The sequence below is a fragment of the Austrofundulus limnaeus genome, unplaced genomic scaffold (assembly GCF_001266775.1).
Source record: "Austrofundulus limnaeus strain Quisiro unplaced genomic scaffold, Austrofundulus_limnaeus-1.0 Scaffold804, whole genome shotgun sequence".
NCBI lineage: Eukaryota > Metazoa > Chordata > Actinopteri > Cyprinodontiformes > Rivulidae > Austrofundulus > Austrofundulus limnaeus.
This window is the reverse complement of record NW_013953206.1, coordinates 13529-34358: the sequence shown is the minus strand read 5'-3', so window position 1 is coordinate 34358 and position 20830 is coordinate 13529. Positions and strand designations below refer to the sequence as shown.

General features: G+C 38.9%; 1 protein-coding gene across 1 annotated transcript in view; it reads right to left on the bottom strand.

Moving 5' to 3' along the window:
- faf1 (Fas (TNFRSF6) associated factor 1) overlaps positions 1–20830 on the bottom strand; it is a 57166-nt gene that overhangs the window by 24902 nt on the left and 11434 nt on the right. Inside the window, exons 7-12 of the mRNA XM_014028771.1 lie at positions 18638–18743; positions 13668–13754; positions 1195–1290; positions 968–1091; positions 805–868; positions 646–727 (exon numbers count right to left, since the gene is read on the bottom strand). Coding sequence (XP_013884225.1) covers positions 646–727; positions 805–868; positions 968–1091; positions 1195–1290; positions 13668–13754; positions 18638–18743 — 559 coding nt within the window. The remainder of the gene's footprint in view (positions 1–645; positions 728–804; positions 869–967; positions 1092–1194; positions 1291–13667; positions 13755–18637; positions 18744–20830) is intronic.

Here is a 20830-nt window from a genome sequence, read left to right as displayed (position 1 = left end):
GTAGTATTAGTATTAGTAGTAGTAGTAGTAGTATTAGTATTAGTAGTAGTAGTAGTATTTCCCTAAGCTTGTCCCTCACTGAAAACAAAAAGGTAATTATATTCTTGAATATTAAAACTATCTTTTTACTGTTATATTGTTTTTAGTGACATAAAGGGTTGTCAGTAAAACAGCATAACAGTAAAAAGATAGTCAACTTTATTACATTATTCCTGAAGTTTTTTTGCATTTTTGACTGAAAAAACAAAACTGACAAAATTCTCTTTTGAAAATACAAAGTTAGCTGTGTGCAGACATTAGTTATAATAATAAAAATAATGATCTTTTGTTTTTATTCCCACCAGCTCAATAACAAAAAATAATACATGAGTAATACAGCGCCTCCCTTGACAGATCTAAAATGAATAATATCCTGTTCAGTTTGTATTCCTTCTCCATGTTTTCTTAAGCTAAGAAAACGGCTCAATAAACCAGGGACAGGACTACATGAAGCAGGAATGACAACAGCACTAACTGACAGGTCAAAGTCAGTGTGTGTCATTTCTCACAGTCAAAATTAAAAGCTAAAATTTAAAAAAGCAACAGAAATATATGATCTTATAGCTATGACTTCAGCACATTACAAGTGTCCAACATTTTACTTACATCTCTGGCTTTGCCGTAAAAGGCCTCTTGAGATGCTGCCTCCAAAGAACCAATGAAATACATCGGGTGGGTCTCTCCATACCTTAAATAAAAACACAAATTGCATGTTATTATTTAGGTAAATAGTTCAACAGAATGTTACATTCTAGTCAAGTCTACCTTGAAGAAAATTCGGCAGTAAAGTGAAGTAAGGCATCCGCTTCATTCTCACTATTCTCTGGCACTGCAAGAGGAGGAACACAATTAATCTCATGCTCATGTTTTATGAATGTTTGCCAACTCTAATATGGTTAGACTTTTTGAACGAGCTGATTATACGTACTCATAGGTGATTTTCGACAACTTGAAGAGCTCATTCCAAACATCTCTGAATCATCCACCCCAAATTCTGTAGCATCCTCGTATTCCTCCCCCTCACTGTCGCTGATCATATGGACATCTGCACACTGTAAACACACAGAACTCGTATGCTGGTATACAGAAACTGCCCAAAGGTAAAGTAATCAACAGCTCTGAGGATTAGGTTTGTATTTATACACCTATATATACCTCCTCTGTGGGTTCCTGGGCATTGGCTGGTGAGGATCTTCGACAAACAATGAGATGATGGCATGGATAGCTGATCCCGGAGAGAGCTAGTGTCATCTAAAAATAGGAAAAAAGTAAAAGCAAAGTTAAAATAACCAGGGAGTGATTTTTAAAGGGGCAATATCATGTAAAATCAACTTTTTTGAGTTTTATATCATGTTATAATGTTATACTCTAATAAGAAACATGCCCAAAGCCTTGCTTTGACTCATTCATGCATGTCTGAAAAATCCTGCAGCGGTTTTTTAGGAAGCCATGATGAGGAGCAGAATGAGAGGTGGGGACCAGAAATGTATTTTGGTACCAGAAACGCCTCTGGGATGTGTATTTAAGCAAAGCTTCCTCATCACGGAGCACACCTCCCCACCCCCCACCCCCCGCCCATGACTCCTGCAGGCTCTCGGCAGTAACAGAGCAAAGTGAAACTTAAAACTGTCTGCTGCACTTGACACTACTTCTCACTCAGTGAAGCTCTTTTCAGATTCAAAATACCTTTGAGGAAATGTATTTTCAGATGCCAAGTAAACTGCATCATAGCGCGTGCCGCACATGAGGGGACCCCCCCGCACTGAGTTGTAAGTTTATTTTCTATTTAAACATAAAAACAGCATTTTAATAACAGCTAAAGGTGACATAGATACTTTATTATGGTATAGTATTTAAATGTATGCCTGAGAAATGCATAATATTGGCCCTTTAAGTCTAATGAGAGCAAATCAGACCTGAGAACAAATTCAGGCTTATATTTACATCTAATGCCCTCTCAAAATATCTCTTTAGTGTTGACCCATTAAAGCATAACTTGAATAACAATACATTTTATGACTTTAAAAGAGAAAGTGTGCTTTTTTCCCCAATGAGGAGGAAATACAATGCCATCGGTGAGGTGGTTTATACCTGCAGTGAAGGAGCACCTGACTAATGAGCTCCCAGATCCAAAGCAAGCACTGAGAATGTCTGCGTTCACTAGGGACTCATTACAGCCAGAGTCTCCTGGTTCGGCCTCCAGGGATATCAACAACACATGAGAAGGCTGTCTCAGGATGTAGAAAGACACTCTTGTAACTCGAAACAATAAAATAATATAGTTAAATGCCAGGGTTTTTTCCTGATGTATCCTTTTGTTCCTGTATTCATGTCTTCCTGCTCGACAATAATGCAACAATATATTCAGTGACTGACTAATTGTTAAGATCCCATCAAAAAGCCCAGATGCAAAGACTTTTCTGGGAGAGTGCACTTCTAAACAGAGGAGAAGCCGGGTGTGATAAGAAGCAGAGAAGCTGCTTGTCCCCTGCAGAGGTCCTGTGATCTGCTCTATTGTCAGGTGCCGAGACACACAAAGAGCAGCTGGACATGCTTGAATCGAGACACGATTACACGCAACGCCAATTGAATCTGAAAAGAGCTGCGTGGACTGAACAGAGCATCTCTATAAAACAGACCACTTCTTCATGTTGGTCTCACCTTCTACAACAGGACTGAACCATGTAGGCAGCAGACCTTGAATGCAACACAGAATAGGATGTTCTGCTGTTTGTCTCATGTCAATAAAAAACAAACAGCTGATACCTTCTACACTTTTTACATTGGTTAAACAGTATTTAGCTATTATGAGCAGAGTTACAAATCAAAGCACTAATTTGACTTCATACTAATATCAAATCTTTGAGATCTTTGCCACAAACTGTTAGTACACTGGATTAGCCAAAAACACTGATGAGAAGTTTTGTTTTAAGAATCATTGCGAAATTGTTTGCAAGGTCTCAAAATCTTTCGGAATTATAAAGAAAAGATTAAACTCCATTTTGAAGCCAGTACCCAATAAACTTTGTACAATAGTTTAATTTATCCCCAATTTTCTTACTGTAGTTTCATTTGGGCTAGCATTTATCCTTCTCATCTACAATGAATTCATAGACCACAAAGATCCTTTGTAAGTACTGTCAACAACTCCCCGTATTTAGCCCCATCCACACACAAGGGGTCTAACAACTAAGTTTATGTGAATAAGTACCAAATAGGACGCTTGAGGTACAAAATAATATTCATTTTCATAATTCTTTCATTATAATTGATTATCATTATTCCCATTCCACAAGCAAGAGGCATGATTGACATACTGTATCCCTTTCTGTAAAAGCGCGGTGGCTAAATTGTTATCGTTTATCTTATGCATCAAAGTGCTATGGAATAAATTACAACACATAAGTGATGCATGTTAATTTTTAGGTTTTTTTCTTTTTTTAATAATGTTTGCATTTCTAGTTGGATTTTATTTATTCATATATTTCTTGGCCAACTATAATTTAAATTCATTTGGAGGTAGAACTTTATTTTGCATCTGTTTTTTCGAAGAATATACCTTTGCTTATTATGAAGTTTATATGTATTAATAGGAGTATATTTTTTCATTTTTTGTGTTTTACTTTATTTTAACATACTGTATACTGTAGAAATCCCTGCTGAATGATACAGATTTTTCTAAGTCCTTGATTGCTTACATATAAAATTTCCTGCTAAAGTGAGAACATTATAAAACAACAATCCTTTAGAGTTGAACAACCATTTATTGAAGCCTTCACATAGTCCATTGGAGAAAACGCTTCTAATATTGACTCCTGTGTTTCAATTTTATACACGCCCCTTAAAATAAAAGAAAGACTTAATGAGAAAGTTTCTCCCACGGCAATTTGAGAAAGAATAATATCTTGATGAGTAATCCTCATCTGTGTTGTCTTAAGCACACTAACCCTACCGCCTTGCAATATAAATCTACGGAAAAAAAAAGAATGACATCATCACTGAAGACATACGTCGGCTTTCTTTGCAACACTTTTTCACATTTTCCCCATTGTAGGAACTAAATGTGCTCCAAGTAAAGCAAGATGCAAATAAAAGAGAAAACAAACTTTAACAGCAAAGATTTTCTTCCAATTACAATCATGCATCAGTCAAAGACAGGACAGCTGAGTGCCTCAAGAGAATCTAAGCTCAAAACTCCTCTTGTCTTTGCTCATGTAACCCAAATGAAAAACATGATTATCTTTACTGTAAGCCATAATGGCTTCCTTTTACACTGTAGATGTGAGGACTTACATCTTATGCTACATTTAAATGAGACATATACTTTAAAATTCTTCTTTTTCACTTTTAAAGGCACAGTGTGTAGGATTTTGTCAATTCTTTTAGCCGAAATTGAGATAATCACTAATGACAATAATAAAAAAACATGTCTAATCATTGCAAACAAAGACCGTGTTTTATTATTTTTATCTTATAAAAAGCTGTTTATATCTCCATGGTCGCGGGTCGCCACACAGGCAGCCGCCATCTTGTCTACGAAGGCTCAAGAAGGACAAACTGCGGTGGCGGCGTCAAAAACGGTTTTAGTTGAAATACTATAAATGTAAAATTTGTTGTTTGTCATTGTAGCTGGGATAATTTTACTTATTAAAGCTCATAATCTTACCACTTAAAACATCACGAGACTTGAGACATCGCGGTTGGAATTATCAAAGGTTTTGGACACCTGAGAGACACCATAGCAACTCCTTTGCGTTTGGAAGCGGAGGTGGGGGGAGGAGCAGGGAGGATGATTCAACCACTCAACCACTAGATGTCGCTGAAAACAACAAATCCTACACACTGTGCCTTTAAATCATTCAGCTGGGGTCCCTATAAAAAGGAACTGCAATGCTTTTGTCTGAATTCCTCTTTATTGTAACTCAAGACGCTCTTTCAACCCTTTTCAGAGGTGTGTGTCTCAGATCAACTCATTTTGATGCTGTCTCTTTTGTCTTGCGGTTCATTCTGGTTCAATAGAGGGGTTTACCACTATAGCGGTGCAGAAATATTTTTTTACAAATGAATTCAAAGATGTCAACAACAGAAGACTTGTCCATCCAGCCTCACATGTTGGAGCCAGAGTCTGACCAAGAGCCAGAGGCGAATGAAGACGACAAAATTGTAGTTGATAACTCCAAAACTTTTTTAGAAGTTTTATCTAAAATAATTTGACGCAATAGTTCAGAAAACGTCACAGAAAATAGAGAAAATTGAACGGGTTGAAAAATATGACCCAAACAGAATCTAAAGATATCTACGCAGCACCAGGAGAAACTAAATTCTAATTTTCTAGACTCCTAGAGATGCCAAGTATACAACAACAACAACAACAACAACAACAACAACAACAAAAAAAAAAAAAAAAAAAAAAGTGGATTTATCATGATTTGTCCCCTGTAATGGGAAAAAGAAAAGCTATGTCCAATGAGGAGATGATGTGTGCCAGGTCTTGGAGTTAAATTAGCACAGATGGCTGTAGGTGCAGAGCCAAAGAAAAACCATACAAGGTCTAAGTCTGAAGGATGTGAATGAGTAGCCCCAAGTTTTTTTTTCCTTCTAATCGAGTGGCAATCAAACATGATAATTTCAACAACCAGTACAGAGTGGATCCCTGTAAACCCTTTTATACTCACCATTCACAATGAGAGGTTCTTGTCTAAGGACCTAATAAGTGTATAAATAAAGTTGATCACTTTCTCTCTCAAATACAGCCTGAAGGGTTTGGGCTGACACTGATGCAAGGAGGAGTGCAGGAAGAGAGAAAAATGAGTTAAGTCCCTTTCAGTCCTTTTCTCTCTCTTTGACCTGATGGCTTCTATCAATGTTGAGGTACACAAGTGCAGCTTGGCAGCTCAGTGGTAAAATGTGGAAACAAGCTTGAAGCGCCGCAGGGCATGAGGGAGGGGTGAGGGTAAAATGACCCTCTCCAACATCTCCACACAAAAGAAACTGGCTCCTCTTTTTTTGGATTCTTTTAATTAACACTTGCATTGAGTATTCAAGGGCTGATACAGGGAAAGAATTTTCTCTTACCCTCCTCTCCTTTCTCCCCCTTCAACCCTTCTTTTTTCCTTCTCTACTTTTCGTTTTTTCCCCCTCCCTCCATTCTCTCTGTGTTTCATTTTGTCTTTTCTAGAGTAGGCAGTGTTTGGATTAGAAGTCTGGCTGTGAGTGTGAGATAATTACCACTGACAGCTGCACTGAAGGCAACCACAACCACAGTAAACCACCTTGCTGTCTAAACCAGGTTAGTTATGGAGCAAAGGAAGAACGGTGAAAGAAAAGGACGGGGATGAGGTCGTAAAGTGGGGGAAAAGGAAATGACTTTGGTGAGAAACAATTTTTTCCTCGTATTTGCCATAAGTTCTGATAGATACGGAGCCCGTCCAATGACAATGGATAAAAAAAATTATCTCATGACCATAATAATAACACATGGCCACTAGGGCTGGGTTTTAAAAAAAAAAATCGATTAAATCAATTTGGATCTATTTTTGTTCAAATTTGGGGAACTCGATTCATAAGTCATGAGATCGATTTTTCACCATGGGTGCTGTGTGCGATGAAGCTGCACATTTCCTTGTTGTGTGTTACTCCTGGCTTGCCGTAGGTTTACAGCCGGTTGACGTTCAGTGCTAAGGTTAGCTCCCGACAATAATTTGTCTGGTGCAAATCAAAAGACACAAAGGAATCACTAAAATTATCAGATGATTGTCAGCAGAACGTAAAGAAAACAGAGGCCATGGCAGCTTTTGTTTGCAAAGATTTGCTCTCAGACGCGGTAGCGGGAAACAAAGCAGGCTTCGACTGAGCAGCTCATTCAGGTGCTCGAACCAAAACTATGGTATGTAAACATCTGACTGAAACTGTTCTCCACAACATGTAGAAGTGTGTGAAAGATGACAGTCTAACAAAATCGTTTTATTGAACAGAAGGTAACACAAACATTACAAATATACAATTTTCATACGCTCAAAAGAGTGGGCAGAAGTAAACATTTATATTAGCCCACCTCTTCTCCTGCAACCTTATTCCATCACTTCTCAGTGATCAAGAAAATTATTATTTTTATTATTCTTAGTTTCCTAAAAAAAAACTAATGTATCCAACAACACTTTCTCTTGCAATTTCTTTTAAGTTTAAAGGGATCCATGATTAGTTGTAACATTAGACTTTATTTAATAAACATATATTTCAACTGTAAAATAAAGACTGTAAAAATACTGGAGGGTGTTTAGTTTTTATAATTTTTAAACTAAAAGTTTAAAAATAAATTACACGGACGGAGCCATTTTATTTACACAAAAAGCATTCTGGGTAAATGATGACGTGGATAGGTCCTTGGTGTGAGGCTGCTAGCGAGCTATATCCACCCTGAAGGTTAAACCTGGACAATATCTGATGATCGACTCTTTTAATGAAACCAGAGAGCGTTGACAAGAGAGGAGAAGGTAGAAATGACTCAGCCTGCAACTGAAAATATAGATGGAGGACAACAGAGCTGCTTCATGGAAGAAGAACCTCAGCTTAGCCTGTTAGTCTTTGATGTCAGCCCCGACGCTATCACCATATATATGTATTAGCTCAGCGCTACACATTCTCCTCTCGTCACTGAGGTCCTCCATCCACATGACAGAGAGGGGAACACAAAAATGACTCAGCCTGCAACTGAAAATATGGATGGAGGACCTCAGTTTATCTTGTTAGTTTGTCGCGCTAGCACCAAGCTAATACATATAAGTCAATATAGCGCCGGCGCTAGCACAAAGTCTAACAGGCTAAGCTGAGGTTCTTCTTCCATGAAGCAGCTCTGTTGTCCTCCATCTATATTTTCAGTTACAGACTGAGTCATTTCTACCTTCACCTCTCTGTCAACGCTCTCTGGTTTCATTAAAAGAGACAATCGTCAGATATTGTCCAAGATTAACCTTCAGGGTGGATATAGCTCACTAGCAGCCTCACATTGAGGACCTATCCACGTCACCATTTACCCAGAATGCTTTGCGTGTAAATAAAATGGCTCTGTCCATGTTAAAATATAGTTTTAAACTTTTAGTTTAAAAATTATAAAAACTAACCAGCCTACAGTATTTTTACAGTCTTTATTTTACAGTTAAAATATATGTTTCTCAAATAAAGTCTAATGTCACAACTAATCAGCGCAGGGTAATTTTTGGCATGATCACGAGATAATTTTTTTAATCTAATGTCAGTGGATGGGCACAGTAGATGGGAAAACAAGAATCCAAAAAAAGGTCAGCGTGTTGAACCTGAATCTTAACAGTTGTTTCAGTTTACTTTGTGTTTGATAGAAGAACTACAGAAAACACTGAGATTTATAATTCATCAACATCTTTTTATGCATTGAGGTGCTGGTGGTTGGGGAGAGCGGGGTAAAAAAATGTGTTTAAGATACAAATACTCACACGGCATCTTCACAAAAACTCAAATTGTAAGAGAGAGCAAATGATTCAGATGGGCTACTTCAGCTCTGAATGTCACCTGAAGACGACCAGTTGTGTAAAGGAGCGGGCTCTGTCTGAGCTTAACGCAGAGCCCTGTTACCATGGAAACCACCAGGCCCTTCTCAATAAACCCCTGGTTCCACAGACCCGTATCTGGTAAAGAAGGATTCCTTTAATGCCAGCTGGGAAATGGAGGGGAGGTGGTGCCCTACAAGACAAGGCACCTAAGAGGCTCCTCAGCATTAATACATTAGCAAACACCATGAAACACTGCATAAATGTCAGCAATTACAGACTGGGGGGTGGGAGGGGGGCTGTGGATGAGCGATGCAATAAGGATGTCCTACTGGCTGTCAATCACTACAACAGGTGTGGAGGAAGCACTGCCAATCAAAGCAGCTCCAATGAGATGAAGCCCATTGGAAACTCTCCAGGCTGAAATGATTGGGCAAACGAAGCAGGACTTAGAGGAGACAAGAGAAGAGGCTCCGTCAGTTTATTTCCAAGGATGTTACTGTCCCGTTGGCCTCTCAAATCAGCTGTTGCACAGACCTCTGTCATCATCCCCAGCGCTGTTCGGCACAGCTTTGCCAAAGCCTCAAGAATCAAGAGGAATTTGAAGGCAGAGCTACATCATGGTATTTGCAAATAATGCCAGAGTATTTACTTTAATCTACTTGGAGTAAAATGAACTCCATCAAGTTTTAACTATTGCAAAGTCCAAAAGACTTTCTTCTGACTGGGAACTTTTTCCACTGCGATCAAGACTGTTGTGATGCAGTAAACCCAAAGAAAATGAAAACAAATGCTAAAACAAACATTCACACAAGGACAGTACGCGTCTTCCCATGATCCCCAATTTGGCTACACTAGAATATATTATAAACTTTCTTCAGGAATTCACAGACGAGGGAATGTTGTAATGGTAATTAAAAAGTAAAAAGAGGGAAAAAAATTGCTTGTTGACAAGTGATAGCTGCAAGTCATGGAGTTGCATGAGTTTTGGGTTACTGCCATAGATATGTGAGGTATTTTTGCAAATTCAGGCAGCAAGTTAAGAAAGACAACCCTGCTGCTCTAAACAAGCCACAAAATAGGAGTAAACTCTATAACCAATCTTTTGTTCAATGCCAGTTGAGCATTATCCATCCTGGTCCAGTTTCAATCCTGCATTATTATTCAAAGGAGACCAAACAATGAAACACATTTAGTGGACAAAGTCAAGAGGGGTGACACTACACCTACCAGTCCTCATAAAACGTGAAGATTTCTAACAAACTACTTACTTTTAATTAGAGTTTTTGACCAATCTGATCTAACATTGCACCAACTTTAGAAGCCTTCTTTAACAACAGATACATGTCAGGAAAAACTCAAGACTATGAGCAAGCTGACTGAAATACTGTATTGTTTTGTTTTTTGTATCTACAGAGACACGCACAATGACCACGTCACAGTTTTCACTTTGTACTGGAAAGGCTTTTAATATAGTTACACACTTTTACTACATTTTGACAAATTTTATTTTTTTGTAAAAACCCTTTTAATATGGCTGAAACTAGGGCTGCGCGGTATATGCGGTAGACGGCATAAACGGTATGAAGTTGGCCTACGGTAGAAATTTAACCCTCTACCTTCCTATCGGGGCGGCTGTGGCGGAGTGGTTAGGGGAGTCGTCCTGGAACCAGAAGGTCACTGGTTCGATCCCCCGTCCAGCCGTCTCAGTCGTTGTGTCCTTGGGCAAGACTCTTCACCCACCTTGCCTACTGATGGTGGTCAGAGGGTCTGGTGGCGCCGATACATGGCAGCCCCACCTCTGTCAGTGTGCCCCAGGGCAGCTGTGGCTACAGTGTAGTTTGCCATCATCAGTGTGTGAATGTGAGTGTGAATGGGTGAATGTCTGTTAGTGTAAAGCGCTTTGGGGGTCCGGAGGGATTTGAAAAGCGCTCTATAAGTTCAGTACCATTTACCATTTACCATCGTCAGTTACGTCATCACACCTGTGTCAACAGGGCTGCGAGTGCAGAGACAACTGAGCAGGAGGAGTTTGAAATATAATGAAGAAATTATAGTGTTTTAAAATGCTAATAGAGAGAATAAATCCTCAAAATCCCCCCCTGCTGCTATAGAAAAGTTACATCGTGATGCGGGATAATTTCCTCCCTCCCTCCCGCTGCACGTCGTGCAGAGCAAAGCTTTAACAACCGTAGTTTTTTCACACCCAAGTTGTTGGAGAAAAAAAACTTGTTTTTTATGTATTGTTACCAACAAAGATGATATAAAAAAAGATGTGGACATTCGTTCAGTCATAAATCCATCTTGCTAATGTAGCCTAAAGTCAGCTTCTGCTCTGATGATGAAGATGATGAAGATGAGAGTGCAGCAGAGCAGCAGCTGATAAGTTCAGCAGGCAGAAGCTCATTGTATGGAAGGCAGATATTACATTTATTTGGCTTCACCACACTTACATTTCTGTTATCTGAAACTGTTTTGTGACAGGACCAGTATGGAAGGCAGATATTACATTTATTTGGCTTCACCACACTTAAATTTCTGTTATCTGAAACTGTTTTGTGACAGGACCATGTGCACCTTAAGCCCCTTAAGGTCCTGTCACACTATAACATTTTAGACAACACTGATTTTTTTGTGTCTAAATGACTAATTTTACTTGAAGTACTGGTTATAACATCCACTTTATTTTGATATTGTTGAAAATTTGAAAAATGTTTTTGTTTGTTGTTGAAACAGTTTTACAATATATATATACAAAACTTTCTTCTGTACTTCTGTTATGTTCATTTACACTACAGCAAAAATACTGGCTTTGATTATGATTACAGTTTTCTGCAAAATAAATGCTCTAAAATTTACATTGTCTTTGCTTTTTATGATAATTTTCTACCGCGATATATACCCTTACCGTGAAGGGATCCAATTTATACTGTGAAATGAATTTGAGGTCATATCGCCCAGCCCTAACTGAAACTGATGTAACATTTCTTCATTCATTAAATTCTGTTGCAGTAAAGTTAAGATGGAGTTGAACTGTAAACAAGTTAAATGTTGTCAGTAGAACCAACACAAACCAATAAGCAAATACCTGAAACAAACAAGCAAGCTAGATTAACAAATTGTTCAATATTCTGATTTTTTAAACTCATTTGTCAATGCCAAGTTTTTAAAAACTGCTGCCACAGACAGCTGAAAGTATTGGGATCATATACACGGTGCAAGAAGCAGAGCCTGCAATAAGAGACACATTTGCAATCGTGCACAAACAATAACATAAATGCTCAGGTTATCTCAATATTATTACATATCTGATGGCAAGGCACAGTTAAACAACCATTGATTTTAACTCTAAGTGGGATAGTGTGTAGAGCTAAAAGTAATCTGAGGTCTGTGGCTGCCATGTTTATTGGCCCAAACCCCAAGAGATGAGACTGGGCTAATGAGCTAGACACCAACATTGGTTTCCCAGTCCCACCCGCCTGCTAGGCCAGCCAAGCCCCGGGCTTTCTCTGTTAATACCTTCAGACGTTTCAATAAGAGGGCTATGGCTAGTGCAGAGGCCATTATTACACTTCTGTCACTCTCTTCTCAATGCTTTTTAATATCTTCTCATACAGGGGGAAAAACTAGACACTGCAGATGTGCGTTAGCCTGGGACTGGGTCTTTGTTGACACAGAGAGTCCAAATTTATTCAGGATCTTTGGCCAATATATCAACAGGTATGAGCTAAAGTGTGCCGATCACAAAAAAAAAACAGCTAAATTTACAAAATGGCACAATTATTCTAGAATTCTGTGAATAATTTAATATAAATAGAGAATAATAAAGCTTAATAGACAGATTTTATTGTTTTTTGTTCTATTTTGCACAATAAGTATATAATCTTGACTGACATGTCTAAAAATAGACAAACTCATACTCTACGTGGTCTAAGCATCTTTTTTCCTACAATTGTGTACAAAAGGTAAATTTAGAAAGCCAAATTAGAATTTTATCCTTGCTTAGCTTAAAAGCAAATTAAGGAAAAGTATGTTTTTGACACAATAAAACAGGAGCAAATTTACTTTAAATGAATGGTCATCTCTTCAATATGGGTTATTAATTGCATTTGTATTTCTGTTGCAAGCTGTTTACTGATCACATAAATGCATTTCAATTAAGACAATATGAACAATGGTTCATATAGCAGATAGTATAGTTTGTTACTGCCTTTACAATTTGCTACATTGACAAAAATTAAGCAAACAGTTTTCTGAGAACAGTTGCATTATGCTTTTTTCTTCAGCCCATTTATGTACATTAATGGTCTTGTGTATTTGTTTTTACTGTTATGCTTATATAACAGTAAAAGATGAAGTTTATGCAATCAATAACAGGCAACAGATAAAATAAACTGTATTCATAATAACTATATTATATTATTTTTTTTTAAAAATCACTTTATATTAATGACAATTGTGCCCAAGTATTACAGTCATTTCTGACACAGGACAAATGTGACAATGTATGGATTAAAAAAAAAAGTCAACACCAATACCCAAACCAAACATGAGTTGCTAAAAGAAAAACATTAGCTTGAGGTTAACACAAGAATGTGTGCCCAGCAGCTTCTCTATGTGGCATGATAAACCATCTCAAACAATCAGCATGGGAACACATATGCTGTCAAAGAAGGAGGGAGACAAAAGAGGTCAGAGGTTCCTCAAGGTTCTGTATGAGGGCGGCCTCTGATCAGCTTGACTGAATGGCTGGGAAGAGCAACCATAGGACGGAGAGGTCAGTGGGACTCAATGATGTGAGCTTTAATGTCCACAGATAGAGGACACAGGATGGGAACAGTCTTTGACATCTTAATTAGCTTCAACATCTTACTCTCCAGCTCCTGACAGAACGTTTCTGACAGGACTTTGCAGGGTGTGGAACAGTTTCCACTGTGATATTTACTAAAAATGTGTGAATTATTTGAGTTAAGTTTTTAAACGATTAAGTTTACAGTGTTGGATCAAACAAAAGGATTAAGACGAACATGGATGGATGTATTTATAGTGCAAAGTGAGATTGTGTTGAGTATAAATCTTGTATAAAACCTTGTTTAAGTTTCTTACAGAATCATCAGATGCTGATGCAGGCCATCCCTCCCACTGCTGATACCGGACAGGGATGTTGGTCAAGTCTGAAACGTTTCTCTTCACCTGAGAAGAAATAAAAAAAAGGATAGTTGGACTTAGTTATGTGTATATGCACTGAAAACACCCAAAGTCATTTAAAAAAAAGACCAATATAGCTCTGAATACAAACTAGATATTTCATATATTTATATACCAATTTGTTTAGAAAAATAAATAAATAAAAATCAAAAGACTGCTTTTGCATAATTAAGATTAGCAAAGTTTATTTTAAATGCATCAATACATTGTCAACTGTAAATACTCACAGCTTCTCAATTAAGAAGCTCAGGGAAAATTTAGTATAGAGGCACAGAATGGAGAAGGGCACAAGTGAAAAGGATGGAAGACAAGAAAAAGAAAGAAAAGGGAGATAGCCAGTGTTAACAGCATTCCTCAGATGCCACAGCTAATTCCCAGCAACAACAACCCCACGCTCTGAAATGAACAGTATTTCTCTTCTTCCATTCATGCGCAGTCGCTGTATCTGCATCACCTGTTAACATTTGTTGGTTTTAAACTGTAAGCGGCCGGCAGCGCCTGTCCCCACCGAGTGCCGCGTTATTACCCTCCAGCGGGTTGCTGCTTTAAAGCCCCAACGCCAGCCTGATGTGCGCCAGTCGAAGCTGATCAAAGCCTCATCAGCGTCCGAGTGCCGGTGATGATGGTGGGCTTTAGTGCATTTGTTCGACAGAATTCTGCCGTTCAGCCCTGCGGGGCAGGACACCGACGCTGAAAAAACTAGCTATTGTGGAGCAGAGATCCTTCCGTACACAAGACAAATCCAGTCTTTGTAAAATGCACTGAGGAGAGATGGATCCGTGAACGCATTCAGGACTGCTGCTCACAGACGTGGAAACTTAAAAGAATGCTACAAACTACAAAGGTAGACTGGGGAAGACCGATTTTGCAAAACTGTAATAATTTTAGTAGTTAACTTTGCCTGGCTGCTTGGACTCCATATTAGTGCCCTTTGCTTATGAAAATACTGTATGTACTTGTTGCTATCTGTGTGCACTGGTGTAATTACATCCAAATACAATTTTCTTTATTGAAAAGAGTAAATATTTTATCTAAGTTATCAATCTCAGAATTTGTGCTGGGCCTCTCAGAACAAAGCAATTTACAGTACAAACAAGCAGAAAAAAAACACTAAAAGAACAATGATAAATGAGTGGCACAGTCCATTCTCTTGTAAATCCCACATCACACAGCTCGGTGTCTATCCTTATGAAGAGAAGCTATGGCCAAGATAGCAGGCTGGGGTCAAAGCGGGTGGCCAGTGTTATTACAGAGTGTAATATCTATGTTTGACCAGCCAGACTACAGGGATTTGACTGACCGGCTGGCCGGCCGATGAATAAAGGGGAAAAAGGGAGGAAAGGAGAGGCATAAACACTAGTAATGAAGAAGCTGCAGTCAGAGGTTAAAGCAGCAGCAGAGAAACAACAAACTAACGCCCACCACAGAGAGAGTGAAGGTGAGGGGTGGCAAGCGAGTGGAGCGGAGACAGACAGTGAAAGACATCTGGCAGAGAAGGGACAATTTGATCCGACCACAGAAAGAAAACAACCAAACAGCCGGCGTGCCCACCTGAAAATACACAGCTACAATATGCATCAAGACACTCAGCTGTCTCGTGACACGTGAAAAATATGGAGCAATTAGGGGAATTTGATGAGACCATATGACAGCAAAGTGTTAAAAAAAAGTATTTGGAACAAGGAAAAAAAATTAACTCAAGAGCAGGTTGACACAAATCTTGTCTTAACTACTCCTGGTAGATGATTTTTTTTTTTGTTACAACCTTCACACTGTCTAATGCTGCCCCCTGTCTACCACAGTGGCCACGTCAAAGGAGATTGTAACAAATCGCAGTCTATATAACAGCAATTACATCTATAAATTTAATGTTTTACATTACCAACATCAAATTACAATAAACTGTGTTATTTAAAACACGGAAGAACAATTAGAAAACCCTTATAACCACACGACACTGAAGAAAGTAGAAATGATGAAAGAATACAGTGGCTAAAGAAAGCTTTAAAATCTGAAGTACTGACTTGTACGAACAGAAGCGAAAAGACAATAAAATTTATTTCAAAGTCCAACAAATTAGTGGAGCAGATTTGTGTATAGTCAATTATTTTGATATGAGATGGGTGTTTGAGTCAGTTATCTACATTAAAAGGAGACTGGCAGTGATGCTGAGCTGTTGGCCAATATGCCTCACGGCAAAATTAATGATCCAATCATTGTAAATGCCAATTGCCTATAATCCCTGTCTGGAAGCAAATCAAAGAGAAAGAAAGGTTTCCATTAAACAGTCACAAGCTTTCTCTCTCTTGTTCTTTCTCTTCATCTCCTCTAAGCACCAGATGCCTTTTTTTCATTTTGTTTTCCATCCAGCTTTTCTTTTCTCACTTCTATAGTCCCCATCTACATTTGGTCCCCATGTCTCCCAGCTGCAGAGGAGGGATGGGGGCCCGGGCCCAGTCGTGTGGGGGCAGTAGATGAGAGAAATCCCCACGACGACTGGTCTAGTCACGGACAGCCCAGGACCTAGCAGCCATCCCTATTCTAACTGGTACTTCCCTGGCAAACATTTGCTCTCCAGCTTAGCTTAGAAGCTAGCCAGCAACTTACCCTCAAACTCTTGTCTGTTTATGCCAATCAGATTCTACACAGCCCTGGGTTCTAGAGGAGAAAAAAGAAGGTGGAGGAGGAATGCTGGGATAGAGGTGGAGAAAAGGAGGGGTAAGGGTAGATCCCTGAGAGCCAGAAGGCAAAGCTGAAATGTATAGCCAAAAACAAAACAAACCAAACAAAAAAGACGAGACTATCCTCCAAAGCAAAAGCAAGACCCATCGGTTAGTCTGTAGCTAACAGAAAAGGGGAGTGTGGAGATAAAGATGGTGGAAACAGTTTGAGCAAAGAACCAATGAGGCTGAACGTGATATTTTTCTGTTACTTTTTCTTTCTGTCAGCACCATGAATGCAGGAATTTATTTTTAAAGTTTTTCCATAAGATATTTTATAAACCAATTTTCACAAGACAACTTCTTTCTGGTTATCCTACCATATTACCCAACTCTAATAAATACTTTTACATATAGTATGTGGCTGGCAACGGCTACATGGTCTATAGATTTGATATTTGCAGGTTCTAGGTCTCATTTTCCCAGCAGGGAGCCTTCGGATGCCTAAAGACAAACATGTGTAAGGAAAAGACTGACATGGAGGCCTGTTTAAGCCCACATTGTCCCTTCTCTGTCCCCTATTGCCTCTTGCAGCACCACCACCAAGCTAACAGTTTTTTGCCTCTTTTCTGTGACCACAGCTCCCCCCCTCCCACACCACAGGGGCCATTCCCCAGTGTTTGTAATCCCAGCAGAAACACTTAAGGTTCGCAGTGGGTGCTCATCAAAACCATCTGTCTGAGAAGAGAGTGAAGAAAAAAAAACGATTTGATGAAGGAGGGAAAAAAATGGCGAGAGAGAGAAGAGAAGGATGTCCAGGGAAGGCTGATCGCCTCCAGTTCTAATGCTAGTTTTACTAATCTGCTCAATTAGCACAATTACAAGCTCTGTTGGTATCCTGATCATTATTAGTGTAGTCTTCAGCCGTACAAAAGATTAGATTTAAAAAAAATAATAATAAAGATCTTGTTTCTTTACACTAAATGGACTGGATACAAAATACCATAACACTTGACTACATTAAATAATACTAAACTCTAATTCTATAGGAAAAGCTGAAAAATATCAACATTAAAATCACAAAAAAAGGTTTCCAAATTGATTTATTTAGTGAAAAATATTTAATTCTCAAGGAGAAAGTTTCAGGCCCGTCTACATCAGGGATGGGCAACTGGCAGCCCGCGGGCCACCGTCTGGCATGTCAATGAGCATTTGCACATGAAGTACTGCACTGTATGTTGGTTTTATAAACACACACATATTTTAAATGGCAGTTTTATTACATTTGGTTAAGTGTGGCCCTCCAGTAGTGTCATCAAAAAAAATGAGGCCACTTCCATCATTCAAGACGGTTACTTCAACACAGGCCACTTTTAAACAAATAAAGATACCTTAATTTACCACTGAGATGTGACTGGTTTTTTTTAAACTTCACAGTCCCACTAGAATATTCTTCGTGGAGGTCATTTCCTAAAATGAGACAGTGGGTTTGTGAAATATGCATGACCCCTGTTGAGGTCTCTGCAGGTGGGGTTAGACAAGGGTAGCAAAGGGCAGTAAAGTAATGTTTGTATGCACACAAACACACATACAGTATATGCACAATAACTCATCTGCATGGATAAGCAAGCACACACTTATACTTTCATGCTGCTTGACCTTTAATCCATTCTCAGGAATAATCAGTGCACAGAAAGGTGTTCTGCCTTCATGAAGGGTCCAGGATGAGTAATGATTAATATTTCATAGGCTGCCAAATCTACTGTTTAGTTTCAGATGAAGGATATGAATAGACTTTTCTAGTGCTCCTGCATGCCTTGATCAAACAATGTTCAGTCATTTAAAGTGCCTCTCTTTCTCTATCTCTCTCTCTCTCAAAAAACGAAGGAAGAGGGGAAGAGAAGGAGGGTACGGGGAGTGGGAGGAAAAGAGAGAGGGGGCTGTACAAGACCACAGCTGTGAGAGTAATTATGTGCTCTGAAATGTGATCATTTGTGATGAATAATGAATCGATGGCAGAGATAGACTAGCAATGTTTGGCAAATAGAAGAAAAGCTGTGTTCTGCTGAAATGAGAATCAGGTACAATAATATTTTGTTGGTGAGAACCTGTGAGTGCATTACAGAGAATTTCTTTGTGTCTGTGCATAACAAGAGACGTTCTTGTGTTCTTTACGGTCTGTATCTAAATGTTAATCTGGAGTCTTACCTCCTGTATGGTCCTGGAGCCGGGAAAGTTGAGGCTGTAGTCCCTCTGAGCCTCACGGTGGCTAATGACCAGTAAGAAGTTCTGGTTTAGTGACTCTTGAAGTGCACTAAAAGAAAAGAGAAGAAATAAAAAAAAGAAACTGTTGTAATGGCTATTTAAATTAAAAGAAAACAATGGAGACAACATAGAATAATGATGCAAAGGAAAAAGAAATATGACAGCAATGAGGCAAGCTGAAACTTGCCAGTATATGTGATGGCCTGCTGGTCCTCAGCGAAGTGGGTGACTCCTCGAGGGACTAGTCACCCACTTTATGGGTTGTGTCCTAACAAGCCTGATCAGAGCGCTGTTCAACTAAGCAGGCTTTCACAACTATGACCACCTGCACAGTAACAGCATGGAGCCCATCAAGCTGCATTATAGCTAACAAACACTTTTAAGACGTAAACCCAGGAGAACCTTCAATAATTATCTACAGATTAAAAAAAAGGTTCAAAAGTAGATAAGGTTTCAAAAAGGTTCAAAAGTGTATAGAATGCAATTGCATAAACTGACCACCGTCAAATTGTCTGGTGAGGCTGCAGTTAAATACAAATTAATGTGCAACTCAAAGAAAATACATATTTGTATAAGAAACCTTGCATAAAACGTGATTTTACCCATTTTGTCAAATAAATGGCATATTTTCTTTTGAACTTGGCTCAGCCAAAGCGCAACAGGAAGTGACATCAAAGGGGAACTCTTTAAGAAAAAGAACTCTAGTCTTTGTTTATTGAAACAATTTTATTTGAACTCTGACTTGTCTTCATCTCTCTCTGATAGCGACTCAAAATAATAAAGAAACATCAGATTCTTCTCTACAATCTGTGTCGTTAGCCATTTTATCAATGCTTTGTTCCATGCAGGCATTCCCCTTTGACATCACTTCCTGTTACTTCACGTGCAAATATCTCAACAACTGTTCATCTCAGCAGCGGGAAATTATTTGTGCGATATGTTAATATTGTTATCTTTCCAATAATGACTTTATATTTATTTTTATAAATTCGTGTCACAGGCACTTTAAAGACCCCTTGGTGCTGTAGTTAGGAGGTCATAAGGTACATCATATTCCTCCTTGTGCATGCTACTAGGCCTGTGACAATATCAAATTTGCTGGATGATAAATTCTCTCAGAAATTATCGTGATTATTTTAAGACCATTTTAAACCAATACAATGACTCCCCCCCCATAAAATCGTTTCCCACTTCCTCCATCCAAGTCACCTTCACGCCACTTAAGAAATTTACGTAAAGTTACAGATGGAACAGGAGCGGAGTTTGTGACAACACAACAGCAGCTACTGAAGCTGTACCATCGCTACCCACCTCTATCCAAGTCAGCACAATTTATTCTTTATGTTTCTTCCTATGGTGTTATGAAATAATTGCTGTCATCCACACACTGCTTACAAAGTTTACAGAAATTTACTAAATTTACAAGAGGCATCGCCGGCTGAAAGAAGGCATTGGAAAACTGAAGATGCTCCTCTAGCTAAATGTCCGTTCACAGGGTTCTAATGCTACAGAGGTTACGAGACCATGCACCTGGCAAATACCTGACGCCAGGGTTCACTCCTCCCTACGCTGAGGAGTAGAAAAGAGGGAGACGCGAACAAAACAAACAAGCAGGCGAATTAAATTATCGACCTCACTTTAATTTATCGAGTGATTAACTGATTTTTTGCTTACACGCTACACTTCTTTTATTTGATTTTGCATATTTATGCTACTTCAATAATAAAAAAGGACACATAAAGCTGCAGTGATGTAATAATTATGGCAACTGCATCAACTGCATCATTCAATGTGTTGACAGGTAAGCACAGTCCAGATATGTTCTTTCAGGACTGATACCAGTAACTCACCCAGTAATTTACACAAATATCTACAACACGGAGCTAGACAAGAGGAGGTGGGTTGGTGGGGATTCAACTTTTGGAGGCTTCATTTACAATAAGCTGTGAGGTTAAGTAGCGTTTTGAGCAAACGCTGTGTCTGTGAGGGTGAATAGCAATGGGAGGCTTAAAGGCCGAAACAGGCACTTAATCAGGGCTCAGAAACCAAGGAGAGGAGGAAGAGTTGAGGGAAAGCGAGGGATGAGGGAATTAATATGTAGCACACACATTAATTATGCAATCACACCCTTAATCT